This window comes from Amphiprion ocellaris, chromosome 6 (assembly GCF_022539595.1).
Source record: "Amphiprion ocellaris isolate individual 3 ecotype Okinawa chromosome 6, ASM2253959v1, whole genome shotgun sequence".
Classification (NCBI taxonomy): Eukaryota; Metazoa; Chordata; class Actinopteri; family Pomacentridae; genus Amphiprion; species Amphiprion ocellaris.
In genome coordinates, this window is record NC_072771.1 from 9,792,776 (window position 1) to 9,810,699 (window position 17,924).

The window sequence follows — 17,924 nt, forward strand, 5'->3', positions numbered from 1 at the left end:
GTTTCCCTGGCGACAGCAGTAAAGGGGCGTGGCCAGAGAGAAGACGCCTAATCTCACCACTACACAGGTTACGGTACACGGCTGTTCTCAGAGGGGGTGTTTATGTATTTGGAAATATTTGCATTGTGTCTCATAGATGAGTAATTAGAAAGGCTCCGATTATTATTTTTTTTGATGATCATTCTAAATATTATTGTTATTTTAGTATATGCACTGCCGTTCAAAAGGTTGGGGTCACCCAGACAATTTCATGCTTTGTAAGAAAACACTTTTATTCATGTGCAAACCGAATTGTACATGAGTTTTTATTCATCAATTAGCCTTTCAACACGATTTACATGGGAGTGATGGTTGCTGGAAATGGGCCTCTGTACCTCTATGTAGACATTCCATGAGAAATCAGTCGTTTCCAGCTAGAATATGATAACAGCCTCAACATGGACAGCCTACTGCTGCCTTATCATTATATACAGTGCTCTGTGTGTTGTTCCTCTTGTTTTCTGTTTTTGCATATTTCTCATACTTAACCCACAAAACACAAAACGCAGTTTTAGAATTACAGTTTTTTTTAAAGATTTATTGAAAACCTATATCACCCCAGTGAAAAAGTCATTGCCTCCCTTAACATTTGTGATAACTTGTGATCAGTCTTCTACATGGTCATGGAGGAATTTGGGCCCACTCTTTTTCTGCAGCATAGTTTTAAATCAGTCACATTAAATGGTTTTCAAGCATAAACTGCCCTTTTAAGGTCTTCCCACATCATCTCAATCAGATCCAACAAATATTAGTTTACTCAGTTTTTTAGGTACAAGAACTGTCAAACATTCACAGGGACACACATGTACTATCGCCATAGAACAGCGTGTGTCGCAGATATAGAATGTATATTAAAGAAATAAATTTATTATACAGTCTATGGTCGCAGATATAGAGCTCCGTGTGTCTGATCACGTGACAGCAGCTGTAGGGAGAAAGTGGCCGAATCGCTTCAGTACCAAGCGCGCGCTCCTGCGCGAGGCGGACAGGTTTTTGGACAACCGGTCATGTGACGACTGAGCAAACATCTGGCTGCCGTGAAGCTGAAGATCATCAGAGCAACTACCAGAATGTGACCAGCAGATGGCAAGAGAGTCTGTTCTTCACTGAGATTCTCAACCCTATTTACTTAGCTTTCTCTGGGGAATTTTATCACGCAACACAGGAAGGTATGACAGTGATTTCAGACATTTATAGTAGGGAAACGTAAAACTGAAATAGAGAAATGTGTCTGCGTGACTTAACCGCGGCTCTGCCTTCTCGTCGACCTACACAGGCAAGACTGTGCAGGTTCAGAAATACAGTCTAGGCATTGTTAATATGGTAAATGACTTTTCTAGCTGGAAACGGCTGATTTTTAATGGAATATCTACATAATAGGAGTACAGAGGAACATTTCCAGCAACCATCACTCCTGTGTTCTAATGCTACATTGTGTTAGCTAATGGTGTTGAAAGGCTAATTGATGATTAGAAAACCCTTGTGCAGTTATGTTAGCACATGAATATAAGCGTGAGTTTTCATGGAAAACATGAAATTGCCTAGGTGACCCAAAACTTTTGAATGGTTGGGTAGTGTCGGTAAACAGTTTGGATACACAGGTGTTACAGAAGCAACACCAAAGAAGCCAAACATTAACTCTCATTGGTGTTTAACATTAGGTACTAGCTAAAAGAAAAGCGCAGCAAGCTGACATTTTTTTAATTTTGTAATTTTTAGAATGCCTGCTCTCCCTGTACACTAGTACAGGGAAAGTAGTTTATTATTTATAGTATTTATCATTGTGACCCTATTTAAATTTTTAGCTTCAAAAGTTTTGTCGCATATAGTGACTTCATAAGTTTTTATTAGGCACATATAGCTAGCTAACTGTTACAAACATGCTTAGGGTCTGCATGGATACATTATGCAACAGACGTGAGAAATGTGCAGTGTCACTTAGATGTCAAATAATTCATGTTACTGCAATAATTGCATCAACTTACAGTAATTTCTTGTAAATTGAAGAGTAGGGCATTTGCTCAAGTGTAAAATTAAAAGCTCACAGTATAGATTTACTATATTAAAAATGCAGGGCTCACAGTATAAAGTCAGGGTAACATGAGTCATTACAACTTTCAAGAATGCGATTCAAAATGTATATATTTTTAGTACTCTATCCACCTTTTTTAATGACAAACTCATCCTCCTCAGCATGTTGAATACTTTTCTGCTTTTTGCTGGGGAGGTTGTGTTGCTCTGCCTTTCTCTTTATAGTATCCCAAAGGTGCCTTTTTGGATTCAGGTAAGACAACATATTTGGCCAAGTCGTAGTCTTCATACAAGGTATGGATTATGAAAGATTTTTATGAAACAAAAAAGATTTTGAACAGGTGTGGATGCATGATGACAGAGAAGGCCCTATGTTTGCATCCGTTCATCTAAATTAAACCTACCCCTTCTGCCATGCATCCACGATAACATTCTCTACTGATTTATATTATAAAACACCATACTGCACAAGCCCTGCGATGGACTGGCAACCTGTCCAGGGTGAATCCTGCCTTTACCCTAAGTCAGCTGGGATAGGCTCCAGCTCGAGACCAGACAGTGGATGAAGTGGTGTATAGAAAATGGATGAATGGATACTACTCAAAATATAATGGGAAATAATTAAAAGGAAACCTCAAATACATGTACAGTGTTCTCAAGACACGACGACTGTCAAACAATTATCTTTCTTTATTAGTTATAATGTAGGCGTACAGCAACCTAAATTTGCAATGATTAGCTGTGTTATGAGACGAAAAATATGCAAAACTGTAAAGAAACTGATTAATACTGGAAGGGACTTTCTGTTCTTAACTCAGACCCTTAATTCATTGAACTCTAGTGAACAATGACAATGACTGTATGCTTGTTAGGCCTTCCTTCCATATTTCATAGATGAAATGGTTAATGAAGAAAACTAATATATAATTGAGAGATTAATCAGTAATTTCTCTCATTGTTAGTTACAGTCCTGTCAAGGAGATTCCTCACTGGCTTAAAAAATATCAAAATGTATACAATATGGAAATTAGTCGGTATGTAAAACTGTTAAAATACATTTTAAGTTGTTTTAACTAATTTTTATAATCTGGAAAAGCAACACAGAATCCAGCAAAGACGGAAGGCCAGGTCCATATGAGGACATGCTGTAACTAACAATGGGGGTGATGTGGGATTGAGTAGGGGAGGCAGTCATCGATGTTGAAATCCTTCTACCTGAGGAGAGGCTTGCAGTGACAGTGAGTACAAGTGGTCCTGGTCACAGAAAGAGCAGTTAGTAGCAAGAAAAAGGAACTCAAGCAAGCAACACAAGGGAGATTTAGAAACTACTATGGTTAGTAGACCATCTAGCAACAAGTGCCTGAAGAACTGGTGTCTTTGACTTGAGGAACCAGAGGACTGACAGGCCCACTCAGGAACAGAGCACAGAGACGGAACACTACAAATACAGTTGCCAGTATAAACCTGCAGTTTTGCACAGTGTGTTACCTTATGCTATGACATACAGTTTATCAAACATTTAACAGATTAAAAATAGTTAATAGTGACAGCCCCAGAAAACTCTTAGGATACAGATATTGAAGTATGCATTTTAGTAGTACAGCTCCTATGTCTTTCTTCATGTTAATGCTAAAATTGACCCTAAACACTGGAAAGCTTTTGCCCACTGAATAAAGAAATGAAATAAACAATTTTAAATGTGCTTTCATTGAACAAATTGCACATGAATACTCAATCAAAGGAATAGAACATTAGTATAACCAAGGCATTAATCTATAAGCATTGCCACTCCTTTTCTTTTAAACTGGACAAAAACATCTCTTGACATTTTATCACTCTTCTGTTCTTCCTCAGCCACTAGGCTGGCTAACTCACAGTCACCACCAAACTGACATCAGTTAGTATAAGGGTAGCTGACAGCTAGCTGGGGCTTTATCTGACTGACTAAATGATGTCAATATATGTGCCTGTGTATTGAGGGCTTCATCTGATAGGTCCAATGTTTGCATCCATGGTACATGTAATTGAAATGATTTCTCCTAGTCATTACATTTTAAGCAGGCATAGTCATCATTAAAATTCATTAAAATCACTTTATTCTACACGTGTCATTGGCAGAATTGACAATCAACCAAAAATCCAGTGACTTTTTGCTTGAACTGGACTAAACTGGACACTGTGCTTTGTATGAATCAGAGAGGAGTATAGGAACAAATTAAACATAGAAGTAGTAAAGTATCATTAGTGTGTAGAGTTCTCAGAGATGCCACTTTACAATGAGAAGTTACCACACATTTCCTTGCTCATCTCATACGTCTTTGAATTAAGAAATAAAGTCTCAGCTTCTCCTGCTGGAAAAGAGAGAAAGACTGTCCTGACCAGAAGAATACCAGTCTCTGTCGTTCATTCATACCCCAAAAATGACTAAACCCTCTGGTTTATCCTGTGAATAGAAACTCTTGTCATCATTTAGGTGTGAGTGAGTAGATTGGTCAAAAAAATGCAACTTTGACATAGGTTATTGTTTGCATTTAACCATGCTTATTATCTTTAACTAGTTTCAGTAAATAGGTTTTGTGCAAGGCAATTTCTGTGAATCCGTTTTGTGACAATTTTAGAAAGCATTGACATTGTCCTTTGGCCAGTATGAATGTCAATTCTTTGTTATTTAGTTTGAGAACCTGCTGCTTTCAAATCATTTTATTTTGATAATTTGTAATGACTTTGTAAGTGTGATTATGTGACTGTCACTTCTATGTATATTTTTCTTCTAGAAACACTCTGGAGATGACAGACGGCTCAGATTCAGACGATGGCTCTTTAAGCTTGTTGCATGATCTCAGTGCCTCCCAAATCAGAGGGGCCAATGAGGACATGGCCATAACTGATTTCAATTCACCGCTTGGCAGTAAAGTAATGGAAAAGGAGATTAATCAGCTCAAATCAGCTGAGCCTGGGATGTCCACCTCCATCCAGTTGAAAGCAGGCTGTGGAGAGTCTTCAAGATTAGGTAATCATAAGTTACAACTTCCTGAAACAACATGTATACCATGGTTAACGTGGCAACCTAAAGTATCTTCCTCTCTAATTTATTATGCTTTGTCTTCATTTATTGTACACATCTTTTTTACATGTCTTCAAAGCAAATGTCTCGCATTATGTGAAAATTCCTAACAAAATGAACCTTCACAAGAGGAATGGGACAGGAGAGACACTTCTGCACAAAGCATGCAAGAGAAAAAATCTGGCAAAAGTCAGAATGCTGATTCATGCTGGGATCAGTGTTAACACGGAGGATTATGCAGGTTTTTATCACAGCTCTGACACTTGTTTTTTAGCTCGTAGTCACACAGATTATGACAATATTAATCTCTGTCTCTTATTCGTGAAGCAATTATCAAACCCAAAATCCACTCATATCAATACGTATTTGCTTGAATTGTCAGGCTGGACAGCTCTCCATGAGGCTTCTGCTGTTGGTGATGTGGCAGTGGTGGAGGAGCTATTGATGGCTGGAGCTAATGTTCATGCTAGAAGCTGTCATGGTGTCACACCCCTACATGATGCTGTTTGCAGTGGACACTATCAGGTGATGTAGAAACCTTGAGTCAGACTTAAGATGTAGCAAATTTGAGTGCAGTATTTAGTAACAATTTCCACACCAAGCTGTGATATGTGTATGACATGAAAAACTGAAACCAGTTACCTTGTTTACAAAGACAGATTAACTACTGCACTAACCGAAGCAATCTGAACCCAATTATGAATGTCTTTTTTCAGTTTAATCTCATATTCTCTGCCTTTGATATGTGTCCCAATACCAACAGTGAAAGTTATCAGAGCTGCTCAAAACTCCTGCAGACATTTTTGCATGAAAGGTTGTCATGACAACCCAGTGCTTGTGTTACGGTATGGGGGGTAACACAAGCGAATGAATGTACCTGAATGTACCTTATGTACATTCAGCAGAAGTGAATACACCACTTGATATATCACTTAATTATATCACTTCTCAATATTTGCATTATTTCTAAGTTGATCAGCAGAGTATTTCCTAGGAAGACTGTATTAAAAGTACAGGCCCTGAAATAGAAATAGAAATAGAAACTGAAACGACAACTGAGTACACACTCATGACTTCTAATTGGTCTATATGCATGAACATGGTTATAAAGTGCTCTTGAACACCAGAGCTTTCTCAGTTTGGGATCTATGTGCTGTGTTTATCTGTCTTTGTGAAATTTCACAAAAATAAAAAAGGATCTCGGAAGATCAGTGACCGGCTAAAAATGATTGAAACAGGAGACAGAACAAATTTTAATACCAGTAATCAGAGCTCCAATGGTGTTTTCTAAAAATGACACCACAGAAAATGCACTACAGTGTCATGCCCTCCACCACTGCTTAGTTGGCAGCTTTTCCTCTCCCTCCTTCCCTTTTCCTCTCCTTCCTTCCCTTACTATGGGCATGACCGTGTGTGTGTGTGTGTGTGTGTGTGTGTGTGCATCCCTCCTACTGGATGATCACCTGAGTGAGGACACTTGTGCTGGGGAGTGGTTCACCTGCCACTGACTGCCACTGTCTACTATAAAACACTGGCTCAGCTCATCATTTGAAACCGGACTGACAGACTGAGATAGACTTTCTCTATCTGTAAATCCTCTACTGTACCTCGCCCTGTAGCACTCAGTTCTAGTCAGCAATCCTCTGCTTATGATAATTTCTGGTGTTAATATTTACTATTTAAGATTGAGTTGTGGTTTTAGTATACTCCGTGTCAGTTCACTCAGTTTGTCCATGTTTTGTTGCTGTAGTCATTTCTGAATTTCTTCTGTAGTCTAGTTTTCCTCTGTTTACAACTCAGTTCCTCTCCGGAGGTTGCTCGAGCTATTCCTGTGCCCCTCTTACCTCAGTCAATGTCCCCTTCTATTTAGCCCTCTGGTTTGTGAGTGTCTATGTTTTGTTGGATTAGCTATGTTAATTCATCTGTGGTTTACTTAGATTTCTTCTCTGTTAGTTTACAGTTTGTGTAGTTTTTGCTTAGTTTCCCCTGCTGGTTTCCTCCCTAGTTTGTATCATTAGGTTTTGTTTTAATTTAAAAAAAAAAAAAAATTATATTCATCCGAATGCGTCTGTCTGCCTCTGTGTCTGCCCCAAGGTTCCCAGACCCGCCATGACAATTAGGCATGTACTAAAAGCATGTATTGTCTTTTAGAGAGGACTGGTCACAGTCTGGAAATAATTTTTTAAGTGAAAAAAAAACACCTTTGTAATATTTTTTATTGTGGAGCTCAATATTAATTGCTGAGGTAATTAATTTTGAGAAGATGATGCCAAGATTTTTCATTTGTTTGCATGGTTTTAATGCCAGAACTTCTAGTTGTGAACTAAAGTTGTCTCTCTGAGCTTCAGTTTCTTTACAATATTTCTTAAAATTGTTATATTGAACACTGGCCTATAGTTGTCAAGTATGGATGATCTAAAGTATTTCTCTTCAGAAGGGGTTTAACCATGGCAGTCTTCTATGCAATATGCAATGATATTGCACAGGAGTGTACTCACTTCTGTTATATACTGTACTTTTCTTTAAGTTGAATAGGATATGATTACATTGGGTGTTTTCAATCATGCACAGCAATGTCAGCTAGATTGAGTGAAATTCCTTCATTTACTTCCGTTAAATGTTTTGTTGATGTTTTGAAATGTCTGTGTGTTGCCTAGGTGGTGAAGCTTCTGCTTCAGTATGGGTCAAATGCCAGTGACAGGACTATTGAAGGCCTCAGTGCACTGGACATGGCAAAGGAGAAGAAAATCACAGAGCTGCTCTTAACTTCCCAAGCATCTTCTGTTTCACATGAGACATCTTGCAAAGCCCTTGCACAATACAGACAACCAGGTGTGCAAACATACATATTTTATACTTCAGAAATCAATCTACTCACATTGTCTGTGTGATTGGAACCTTTTTTTGGACATACGGAAATGATCATACATAGGACAGCTACAAGAGCTAGTGATAACATACACACTGTGTATTTAACCAGGATAGCAGAGAAGTGAATAATATTGGTTTTCTGAATGTGCTGAAACTTTTTGGCAATGAAAATACACATTTCAATGCCACCTTTCAGGGCAACAGGAGGTAAGTGTTTGATGACTAAAACTTGCTTGTTATTCTTAGTTACAATGCAGATTACTCAACCTTGCCTGAGGCAGACAAATGTTTCAGATGTGAAACAAAAAGGTTTCTCCTTAGGATAGAATCCAAGCACAAGCTTGCTCTGTGATTCATGGACATACTGTATACAATGTGGAAGTGTAGGAAAAAATAAATTTAACACATTCTGTGTTTTGTTAGCACTAAATGTGACTAAGCAGTGGATATCAATTAAATAAGAATATGCATATGCTTACTTCTGTTTACACATTTATGTTAAAAACATGTTTATACCATTATGTTTAAAGAATGCATTGTCATTAGTCAGTCATATAAAAATCTCCTCTGAGTGAAAAGCAGTTAAAGTCACAGAATCCAATGAGAGAACAAGATATAATGGGAGGGGAGAGGTACTTCACATATACATCTATATAACACACAGACTGACACACACACACACACACACATACGCTTACACACAGACACACTTACTTGAGTAGGTTTATAGTTAGTGTAACAGTCATTCACTTGGGTCAGGGGTATCTGCGTCTGCATATTCTTGCCAAATCCTGAAAGATAAAACACTTTTACCAATAGCATTAGGACATATAATATGAGTATACATTTACTGGGTTTTTGCTTGTTTTGCTGAGAAAAATGTGGTTTTAGAAATTTTCCTAGTAGGGTTGTTGAATATTGTTATGACTGACAAACCATGATTTCATGATTTTGATGACTCGCAAAGTTGCAACTAACTTTTAATTTTTCTTTTTGTCAAGTTTCTGGTTGAAAAAGCTGATATGCGTTTAAAGCTGGACAGTATAACTATAAAATATGACTTTTGGTAACATGTTTACACTGAATATTTCAGTTTGAAAAAATGCAGATATATTTCTCATTTCAAACTTGGCAAACTTTAAGACTTTGTGCAGCTTGATGATTGCCACTGAGATCTGATTACAGGATTGTTTCAGGTGCCTCATCCTCAGAGCCTCATCACCACCAGGAGCTTTCCTGCCAGAGCAATTTCAGACCGAGACATGGTGACACAGTAATCATGCAATCTAGAGAATCAAGTGGCAGAGACAGAGCCAGAGACTCCAGTGACATACAGCTGGGAAAGAAAGGCATCACCACTGAGAATGTGAGAACTATTTACACTTTCAACAACTTTCTATGTTTATAGTGTCAGCTGAGGCTCAATTAAGTATACGCAGACAACACAGTTCTTTTAACCATGTATAGTCCAGGTCCAGTCATGTGATGATGTCCATCTTTCCTCAGCATCACTTCATAGAAAGCTACGCTAGTGTCACAGTTCTGATGTGGTAGTATTTTTGACTACTTACTTTAATTTTTATAGGTGAGGTATTCCGAGGCCATAACGGTGATTTTGGAGCTGGTTGGGAGGAAGCAAACAGAAATGTTGACTTGGCCTCTGACGGAACTGAAGGATGCAGGTAAAGCCTACTTCACTGACTTTTATTTGATGTGTTTTAGTAGTAATTAGTCAACAGTACTTATGCAAATTAAATGATATGCAAAACAGTGGTAGCTTAGCATCAAATGTAGGACCACCAGAAAGATACAGAATTTGTTTCATTTACTGAAGTTCTACCATTTTTCAGATATATACCGTGCAGCTCTGACACAGATCCAGAGTGTACTGATTGAGCTGCTCACCAAGCAGCATTTGGAGAAGGATTATCTTGCCCAAAAATTCTGGTCAGTATAGGGGTATTTCTCATGGTTGATTTAAGTTAAGCTTTTTGAGCCAGTAGTAACAGATATTATGATACAAAAAGCTTTAATTTTCAGAACATGACAAAATTGTATCAAGTGATTCCTCCAGCGAATTCTGGGTCTACCCCGTGATCGGTTTGGTGTAATGCCTGCATTACTACTGATGCTGCACCAAGCTGATTTGCCACGTCACACTCCATCACATTTTCCCTTTACTCATGAACAAGCTCCCGAGACACTTAAACTCCTTCACTTGGGGAAGCAACTCCCCCATACCCAGAGACAGCAATCAGTCCACCGGTTTCTGGCAGAGAATCATGGCCTCAGAATTGGAAGTGCTGACTCGCATCACAGCCGCTTTTCATTCAGCTACAAACTGCTCAAGTGCGCACTGAAGGTCATGGTGTGATGAAGCCAACAGTCCCACGTCATCTGAAAAAAACAGACGCGATCCTGAAGTCCCCAAACTGGATGTCCTCCTCACCCTGGCTGTGCCTTGAGATAACAAGCCCAGTACCCCATACTCCAGCACTACCTCGAACTGAGCCCCTTCGTGTACACTGTAGTAGGCCTTTTCCAAATCCACAAAACACATGTGGACTGGCTGGTCTGACTCTCATAACCCCCTCAGCAGCTCTACAAGGGTAAGGAGCTGGTCCAGTGTTCCACAACCAGGACGGAACCCGCATTGCTTCTCCTGAATCTGAGGTTTGACAGCTGGTCGAACCCTCCCTTCGAGCACCCTACAGTAAACTTTCCCAGGGATGCTGAGAAATGTGCTACTCCATTAATTGGAGCACACTCTCCGGTCCCTCTTTTTAAAAATGGGAACCACCACCCCGGTCTGGCAATCCACACTGTACCCAATGCCCACACGACACTGAAGAGTCGTGACAGCCAAAACAGTCCAGCAATGTCCAGAGCCTTCAGCATCTCAGGACGAACCTCATCCACACCAGGTGCTTTACCACCTTGGCAACCTCTACCACAGACGGGCGAAGTCTTCAGGCTCTGCCTCCTCTGCAGAAGACGGGTCAACCAGGTTAAGGAGTTCCTCGAAGTGCTCTTTCCACCACCCGACAGTATCCCCAGTTCAGGTCGACAGTTCTCTCCTCTTTGCCCAGGCCAAGCCCTGCCTCCCCTTCCCAAGGAGTCAGACAGTTTGTCAGAACTTCCTCGAAGCCAACCGAAAGTCCTTCTGCATAGTCTGTGCGAAGTCCTCCCACACTCAAATTTTAACGTCTGCAACTGCCGCACCAGCAGCCTTTTGACAGACCTGTACCTGAATGCTGCTTCAGAAGACCCTCAAGTCAACCAGGCCTGAAAAACCTTCACCACTGGTATCCACCAGCAGGTTTTTGGGTTTGCCGCTGCGACAGGTTTCAGCGACCTTTTGACTGCAGCTCCTAACAATGGAGGCTTTGAACACAGTCCAATCAGATTCCATGTCCCCAACCTCCCCTGGGATGCAGGAGAAACTCTTCCGGAGAGGGGATTTGAATATTCTGTGGACAGGGGCCTCTGCCACGCGTTCCCAGATCACATTTACTACAAGTTTGGGTTTACCAGGTTTGTTCATCGGCCTTCCCTGCCATCGAATCCAATCCACCACCAGGTGGTGATCAGTTGACAGCTCTGCTTCTCTCTTCACCCGAGTGTCCAAGACATATGGCTGCAGGTCTCATGATACAACTAAAAGGTGATCATCGGCCTTTGGCCTAAGAAGTCCAATAATAAAACATCACTTGGGTTCACATCAGCCAGGCCATTCCTGTCAATCATCCCCCTCCAGATTTCTCCATTTTTGCCTATGTGAGCATTGAAGTCCCCCATGAGAACTATGGAGTTCCCAGGCGGCACCTTTTGTAGTCCTCCACCCAAAGACTCTAAGAAGGCTGAGAACTCAAAACTACCCATTGGTGCATAAGCACAAACAATAGTCAGAGTTTTCCCCTCCGCAACACGCAGTCGCAGAGAGATGACCCTCTCATTCTCTGAGGAGAAATCCAATAAAGTGTAGTTCAGCCAGGGGCTTGTGAGTATTCCCACACCCACCTGGCACCTCTCACTCTGTGTAACTCCGGAAAAGATCAGAGTTCATCTCTCTCCAGGAACCACTGCTGTGCATGGAGGTGAGCATATCTAGTCGGGACCTCTCCACCTTCCACATCAGCGCAGGTTCATTCCCAACCAGTGAGGTTCCTCCCCAAACAGTCTACACCACCAGTTGGTGGCACGCCTCAGTGCCCACTCCTACTTACTGACCGGTGTACAGATGCTGCGGGTGGTGGGCCCACTGTGCGGAGGTCTGATTCTCAAGCAGAAGATTATCCATTTATTTACATTCCTTTATCTATTGCTTGAAAAAAAAAATAAAGTTGGTTGAAATACATGAGTAAATTCCAGTCCTCCACTATGCATCACATGACAACTTAACAATTTAACACACACACACACACACACACACACACACACACACACACACACTGTGAGCACTATATTAAAAGCATTACATTTTTCAAGTAATCACAAGTGTATCCATGTTTCTCTTTAGCCTGATATGAGTACCATATAACTTCACTATACACAAAACCACTTACAGAACCATCGTAAAGGGCACACTTTAAGAGTGACTTAGTTTCTTGATCTGATGTGCATGTGTTTGGGATGTAAGAAGAAACTAGAGGAAGTCTGGACTAGACTCATTATTTATCAGACAAAAACATAATCATTTTACAAATTTACACAAAGAAGTGCACTTAACCTTGTGAAGGAATTAGCTTCAAACAGGATAGAGTAAGACAGTTTGTTTTACCAGCAAAAAACAAATTACACTTGAAAATTCTTGATTTTTTTTTTTTTTTATAAATTACCTCTTCATTTTTGAAACATGACTTTTGGACATTCCTATTGAATACTATAAAGCTTCATTTATTAATGAAGCTTTATAATATTAAAGTGTTTTTGCAGTTCTGTGCTTCAGTATTTAGTAGCTTCCTGTATTCCCCTCTCATGAGATGTAAAGATGTGAATCAGTATATGCTGCTTCACGTCACTCTCTTTCTCAGTCTAGCACATTAGCTTCCTGGATAACAGCAGTATTGCTTAATTTTTTTTTTTCATTCAGGAGGGTTTCTGACTCTCTACGACAACGTGTGTTGAAAAGTCAACTTCTCTCCCATGCATCTTGTCAGAAGCTCCTGATGGAAATCCTCCAGAAGCAAAAAATATTGGTTAAGGCATATGATACCATGAAGACCACTGAGGCTCTCACTAATCAAGGCAGCATAGTGAGACAGCAGCCAGATCGCAACGATGTGCAAGTGTCCATGTTAGAACCTTCTACACCTAGAGAAAGACATGTCTGCAATCAAGATAGTCAACAGAGGCAGAGCCGTAGATCAGTTACACGAGCCAGTCTAAAAAGATCAGCTGCAGGAAACAGTACCAAGAACCTCACAACACCAGTGTGTGCTTCTGTACTAACCAGGGGTACAAAGGCTCCCACACTCACTGATGTACAGAAGGAGAACGCCGTAAGGTGTCAAAGCACCCTACCACTACTCATGCCATCTGAAAGGGCTCTACAGCTGCGGTTGAAGGTCAGATAAAGCTCTTCTGTTATTCAACATTTGTAACAGTTGTCTTTAAAGGTTGTCACCAGACACACTTATTTGTTAGCAATCTGGTAATAACTAGTAAATTACAAATGAATGATTATGTTGCAGTTAATGATTGCCAGTTTCAATCAGTTAAAATTCCTGGCAGTCATTTCACAATTCATGTAGCAACATGGCCAGAGACAGTGAGTGGCTGGTAGTCCTTTCCTTCTACACTTTGTTCTTAAGCGGCAGTAAATCACTGACTACTGATACTATGTAAGAAGTTCTTCTTGGTGTTCTTCATTCTATAGGGAATGATGAGATTTTAAGCCCCAACATTGACATGACCTGTTTTTAAATGTGTAATGTAGCATCCCACACTGCCACTTCATACATGAATGGACAATTGCAGTACAGCAGCACACATAGGCTATTTGTTGCCTGCACCATGGTCAGTCAAGAAAAAAAAAAACATCTATAGTGAGGTGAGTAAAGAAGAGAAGCTGACTTTCATGCTCCCTGTAGGATCACTGGCACCTTGCTCATATGGTAGCTAATGACTCGGTAATGAATGAAGGTGAGTTGCTCCTGGCTCCACAATGCTCGCTGGAGTGTATTCACGGTAACAACATCCCTGTCAGCTCAACACTTGCCTGTGACAAGATTAGACACCCATTTGCCTTAATCTCATAGGAATTGCTGTAGAAACAAACAAAAACTGTTGGACATTTTTAATTTACTCAGGTGGACAGTAGAAAAGTGACCACACAGTAAAATACTGAGGTGATGTTAAAAGCAGCTTTTTACACTCTTAGGTGCCAGTCAGGTTTATAGTTTGATTTCTACTTGTCAATTTTCCAAGATATTTATTCAATGTGTCCCAGTACTCTCTGACAAAACACTGTAGCCACTCACAAGTGTTTTGACCCAGATCAGGTGAGATTTTGTAAATAACAAAGTAAGCATTGAAAGCAGCATGCATTGGTGCAATGGGTTAGATGGAGGAGTTTTACTTCAGATAGTCTGACGTACCAGGTGTACATTGCAGGTATAAGTCTGCCATTGACCTTGTATTTGTGCTACCATTTTCAAAATCCCCATCAGTGCGGGAAACAACGATCACAACCTCTAAGCGGCACCATTCATGCTGGAAATTTCAAATTTTGCTATAGGTTTGGATTGTGTAATAAAGCAGCTTTTAATTTTTTTGTTTGTGGGTCATTCCACCAGTTCACTAAAAGCCTCACAACTGGCCATCTTCAATTTGACAGATTTCTTTTTATAGTGGTGAATATTGAGTTGAGTTGTCCTAATATTGGCCATAAATGCAAAAAAATTGAATTTAATAGTTTTTTTTCTTATAAAGTATGCATTTAACTTGCACCATACTCAAAGCTTCTATTGGTGACAATCACAGGAAAACAAATCAGCCTCTTACAGTGAAAAACAAAGATTTTATGATTGGTGGAATATTGGAGTAGACAGAAACATTAAAATTTTTGACCAGATTTATTCCATCATGTAACTGGTTTGTAATATTCTATCGGCGTAGGGCTGTACACTGACTGGTGTGAAGAAAACGATGCAAAAAATCGATATGACCCCACTTTCTTCAAAATTGTTACCTGTGACCTCAGATTTTACACTCGATCGACTCAATGTCTGCCACTTTGGTGAAATTGAAGCTAGTCGGGCATGATTTTTAAAATTTTATTTGCTGAAGTGGAATGACCCTTCTTTGTTTTGCTTTGGTGAATTATCCATTTTAATGACAGTGTTCACCACGTTGTGTACAAATGTTCAACCAGAGCAATTCTACAATAACTATCCTGAGTAAACAGTGTCACTGTATTCTGTTCTTAGCTTCATCTACGACGCCTGTGATTGAAATACAAACAAGCCATAGGTGCCAGGCCATTGATAGGCCCTTGGTTTCACACAAATCAATTGGGACCCTGTCAATAATAAGTCTTCATTTATAAACAGAGACATCGCAGGAGGAATACTTTTAAACTCTGAACTCCTTTGACTGTGTTTTCAGGTGACACTCAGAGACTGGCCTTTGTCGTATCACTTCCTGAATGCGGAGGTTGGAATAAATGCACTACAGAGACATCTTGAGGACAGTGTTCAACACTGCAAGGCTCGTTCTTCTTGGGAAATGCTGACAACAGGTCTGTTGTTCTTGTCTACTGGCATTCCTACCCCAGCCTCAGCCTTACATACATTTCTTTTAGATTGAATCACAAATAAGGAGGCATGGCAGCCAGCCAGCCACTAAATCATGACTTTTCTTTTTAAGTAACTAATCCTCATCTCACCTGGAATTTCTCTGCGCACTGTTGAAAACCTTGTTCAAATACAGTGTACAGCAGTTTTAAAATGGATAGTGTGGTTTTGATTGTGTTTTGAATGCCTTTTCCAATTGTGCAGAAGCAGCCAGCCTAATGAAAATCAAGGTTGTCCATTTGGTGGATGATGAGGAACTACTGCCAAATGCCATAATGGACTGTTACTGGGACAGACTTGTAATGAAAGGTTATTCAGAGTCTGACTGGGAAAGTGAAATTTTGTAATTATCTCTCCCCATGTTGGTCCATAATTGTTCATTGTGAAAATTTTAACTTGGTGAATTTTACCTTTTCACTCGTTGTTGGACCTATTGACTTGACATTTGTGATAAATGAGAATACAATGTGAATCCCAGTGATTAACATTCAAAAGGCACCTAAAGTTAATTAAAACATTTCATGGCATTTATTCATTTTTGACATGAGTTTGTCCTTATATTTGTGCTTTAAAGTTCATAAAGACACATTTAACTTTTTCTTGGTTGGAAGTTCATCTGAGCATTGTTCAGTTATCTAATGTTTGCTTTGTTAAATGACCACTTTATTTGCTACCACAATTAAACCAAACAATAAAGAGAATGAAAGTTTTAAAAGATGCCTTGTATTGTGTGTAATTAAATGTTTCCTGTGCGGGGCCCTGTACTGGAACACCGTGTGCTTCAGTTTGACAACATGAGTAAAATGATGGTAGTTTTGATCAAGATCTGAGAGGCGCTGTCCTAAATCTTTATTGAAGTTTTCTTCGCGGTGTTGAAGAGTGGTGTTTACTATGGAGTCGCAGGAGTGCCACAATAAAATATAAATAAATAAATAAATAAATAAATAAGGAAATAAATGTGGAAATATAAAGAGAAATTAATAAATAAATAAATAAATGTTGAAATAAATGTGGAAATATAAATAAATAAATAAATGTGGAAATATAAAGAGAAATAAATAATAAATAAATGTGGAAATATAAAGAAAAATAAATAAATGTAGAAATATAAAGAGAAATAAATAAATAAGGAAATAAATGGAAATATAAAGAGAAATAAATAAATAAATGTGGAAATATAAAGAGAAATAAATATAAAGAGAAATAAATAAATAAATTTGGAAATATAAAGAGAAATAAATTTTAAAAAATAAAACAAAAATTTTGTCTTTGCTTTTCCCTTTTCTTCGGCTCGTCTTTGTTTAGCCGCGATTCCACAAGCATCTACTCGGCACGGTACGGCTCGTCTCATCTTTGTTTTCGAGCGCTTCCATACGGACTAGTGCCTGGTACCAGGCACTATTTTCAGCACCTTCTCGGCTGAGGTTCCCAGCGAGCTGAGATGAGCCGATAATGTGGCGTTTACATAAGCCGCGATTCCACAAGCATCTACTCGGCGCGGTATGGTTCGCCACTATTGTATCTGACTCGGCTCGTCTCGGTTTAGTTGTTTTTCCATATAGCCTCATCGTGGGTGGAGTCGTCATAGCACTGCGAGCCGAAAGTCCCCTAACGTCATTTGTGTGCGACACAAACGCAACACAACAATGTACATGGAGACGATGGTTTACCTGCTGCTCGGTCTGTGGCTTTCTGTCAGATTCAGAGTAATAGAAGAGTCAGAGAAAGCTGAGAGCGGCGAGTCGAAACACTGAGGAGACACACAGGAGAGTTTGGGAGGCGATACAGCAGCATCAAGTCGACGACAAGAGGATATGAACTAGACGACATGAGGGTAAGCTAATGCTAGTTCGCTAGCTATCGTGTATCAGTCCTGTGAACGACCCTGTAATGGCTGCAGTTTATCGCTATTAGGTATTAAACTATGTATGCTGTGTATGTGTTTCAGATGCTCTCTGATGAGACTTCATGGGATTTACCTGAAGCAGCAGCACATGAGCCTGCAGTGGCACAAGGTGTAGAGGAGGAGGACAGAGATGTACAGGATGCACTGATGCAGGACGTGTCATGCAAAGTTATTCTTCTTGTTATACTTCTGTTTTTCTGTCCCTGGACCGCTATTG

General features: G+C 39.7%; 1 protein-coding gene across 3 annotated transcripts; it reads left to right on the top strand.

Annotated features, from left to right (window-relative positions):
- Positions 1-50: 50 nt before the first annotated feature.
- On the top strand, positions 51-16,700 carry LOC111579332 (ankyrin repeat domain-containing protein 31-like). Of its 3 annotated transcripts, XM_035955573.2 has the most exons (11): positions 51-1,208; positions 4,845-5,080; positions 5,214-5,375; positions 5,517-5,659; positions 7,792-7,966; positions 9,202-9,371; positions 9,591-9,687; positions 9,856-9,952; positions 13,098-13,572; positions 15,614-15,746; positions 16,006-16,700. In XM_035955573.2, the coding sequence occupies exons 2-11, from the start codon at positions 4,858-4,860 to the stop codon at positions 16,146-16,148; spliced, it is 1,818 nt and encodes a 605-aa protein (XP_035811466.2). In that variant the 5' UTR covers positions 51-1,208; positions 4,845-4,857; the 3' UTR covers positions 16,149-16,700. The 3 variants fall into 3 exon arrangements, with proteins under 3 accessions (XP_035811466.2, XP_054867597.1, XP_054867598.1); XM_055011622.1 differs by having other exon boundaries at positions 51-5,080; positions 13,461-13,572; positions 16,006-16,699; XM_055011623.1 differs by lacking the exons at positions 13,098-13,572; positions 16,006-16,700 and having other exon boundaries at positions 51-5,080.
- The last annotated feature ends 1,224 nt before the right edge of the window (positions 16,701-17,924 follow it).